We start from the raw sequence: 2,068 nt of genomic DNA on the forward strand, positions 1-2,068 counted from the left end.
AAAAAAAAAAAATGCCCCTGATTGTCACCCCGAAGCACTCTCCAGGACTTGGTACTATTGTTGAATGAATAGCCAAATAGGAAATTGAACTTTCTGAAGGATTCACTTTTTTAAATTTCAGGTCATTGAACACTGAGCCTGACTGTGTGCTGCCAGCAGTTGATTGGACATATAGGTAGCCTCTGACTAATAGAATCACAATCAAAGCCCTGTCGTTTGCCCAACCTGACACTCCACACCCTACAGGGGCCTCACTTCCCTGCTTTCTCTGCTCCTACTGTTCCCTCTCCCAAGAGTGCTGTTCCTTCTGCTGCTTCCATCTTGTAAACTCCTTTCACTCTCCCTCTGTAGTCTCACCTTCTGTGGGAACTCAACTGTAGCTTTTGTCCACTGAACACATCCATTCATACATACCTCCTCCATCCTGGGAAGATGTACTGAACACCTACTGAGTGCCAGGTTCTGAGCATGCTGTTATCTCATTCCCAGCAGCCCCTCTCCCCAGGTCTCCATGTCCAGGATGTCCATGTGTTAGAAAGGAATATGTTCAGCTGCAATTAACAGAAAAATCATAAAATAATGGGGCTTAAGCAAGATAGAACTTTATTTTTTCTCACCTAAAAGTTCAAGCTGGCAAATAGTCCGGGGACTCCTCCCTGCCCACCTGGTTTGGGTATTGTCTGTCCTGATCTGGCCCCAATACTCTCAGTCTTCAACAAATTCTTTTGGCTCTCTATTAAAAATATTTCCCAAATCCCTCTCTTCTCACCACCTCCACTGCCAGCACTATCACCAGTCACCTAGACTACTGCAGTAGCCAGCTCCTTGCTGGTCCCCTGCTTCCACATTCAGTCCCTAGACCCCATTGGACACTCAGCAGTTAGGGGCTACCTGTTAAATTCTAACATAGTTCATGTTTCTCCTATGCTTGCCACCCTCTCATGCCTTCCTCCTCACTCAGTATTGAAGCCAAAGTCCTTACCATGGCCTACAAGGTCCTGCATGGTCTAACCTCCAAGTCCCCTCTCTGACCTCACCTCCAACTTCTCTTGTTCTCTCCTCACTAACCACACCAGCCTTCTTGAAGACTTTGAACAAATCAGGTACACTCCCACCTCAGAACCTTTGCCCTGGCTGTTACCTTTGGAGTTCCTTAGATATCTAGCTGCTCCCTCCCTCATCTCCTTCAAGTCTTTGTCAGAGGCCCCCGTCGTCTCTGGGGACTTTTCCTGACCTGTTTAGTACTTCCCACTCTTCCCCAACTCCTAGCCCAGAAGCCCTCCATGAGAGAGGATATAGTCCAGTATAGAGGGGAGGTCTTGACCCCCAGCCCCCATTCTGCAAGGATCCTGGCTTTCAGCGATAGTAGCATCTCCTTCACACACCCTGGGCCCTGCCCAAGGGGCTAGCTGACATTCTGGGCCACCACCGTCGCTCCATTTGCCTCCTATCTCTCTGGCCACTCTCTTTCATGGAGTGAGTGACAGTAAGGGATGGATGGTCTGGGGAAGGGGTAAGGAGGATGCAGCCCAAACCTCTGATCCTGAGAGAGAAAACTAGCCCCCTTTTCCAGGAAGGGACAGGTGTGGGGGCAGGGAACAAGGCTTCTGCTGATAGAACTGGCCTGGTTTATCATTACACAGGAGATGTAGGGAACATTCCGACCCAAGTCTGCAGGGAACAAGGGGTCATTAACCTTGGGAACATCACTGCAAGGGGTCATTAATCTTGGGAGCATCACTGCAAGGGGTCATTAACCTTGGGGGCATCACTAGAGTCGGCTCCCCAGGTCTCCTTCCTGACATGCATGCCCTTTACCCCCTCCTTTGCTCCCTCCCACATGCTGCGACATCTGTTAAACACCTGCTGTTCACGGGGTCCCTGCAGGCCTCCAAGCAGGGGACCTCATCCCACCTTGGTGCCTCCCTTAGCTGTCCAACACATTGAACACATGCCATTTTTTGGATCTCAGATGTGTCCCACCAACTCAGAAGCCTCAACCAGTGAAAGTTTTGTTTTGAACTAATGGTAGAGAAGGTTGGGTTTTTTTTTTTTAATTGTTGTTGTT

At 49.2% G+C, this 2,068-nt stretch overlaps 1 protein-coding gene across 1 annotated transcript in view; it reads right to left on the reverse strand.

The window, feature by feature from the left end:
- Positions 1 to 455, reverse strand: part of PPP1R3F (protein phosphatase 1 regulatory subunit 3F) — a 20,797-nt gene extending 20,342 nt beyond the window's left edge. The window contains exon 1 of the mRNA XM_017514221.2: positions 358 to 455. Coding sequence (XP_017369710.1) covers positions 358 to 404 — 47 coding nt within the window. The 5' untranslated portion in view covers positions 405 to 455. The remainder of the gene's footprint in view (positions 1 to 357) is intronic.
- Positions 456 to 2,068: the final 1,613 nt, after the last annotated feature.

Source organism: Cebus imitator, unplaced genomic scaffold (genome assembly GCF_001604975.1).
Source record: "Cebus imitator isolate Cc_AM_T3 unplaced genomic scaffold, Cebus_imitator-1.0 Scaffold520, whole genome shotgun sequence".
In the NCBI taxonomy this organism is placed as follows: Eukaryota; Metazoa; Chordata; class Mammalia; order Primates; family Cebidae; genus Cebus; species Cebus imitator.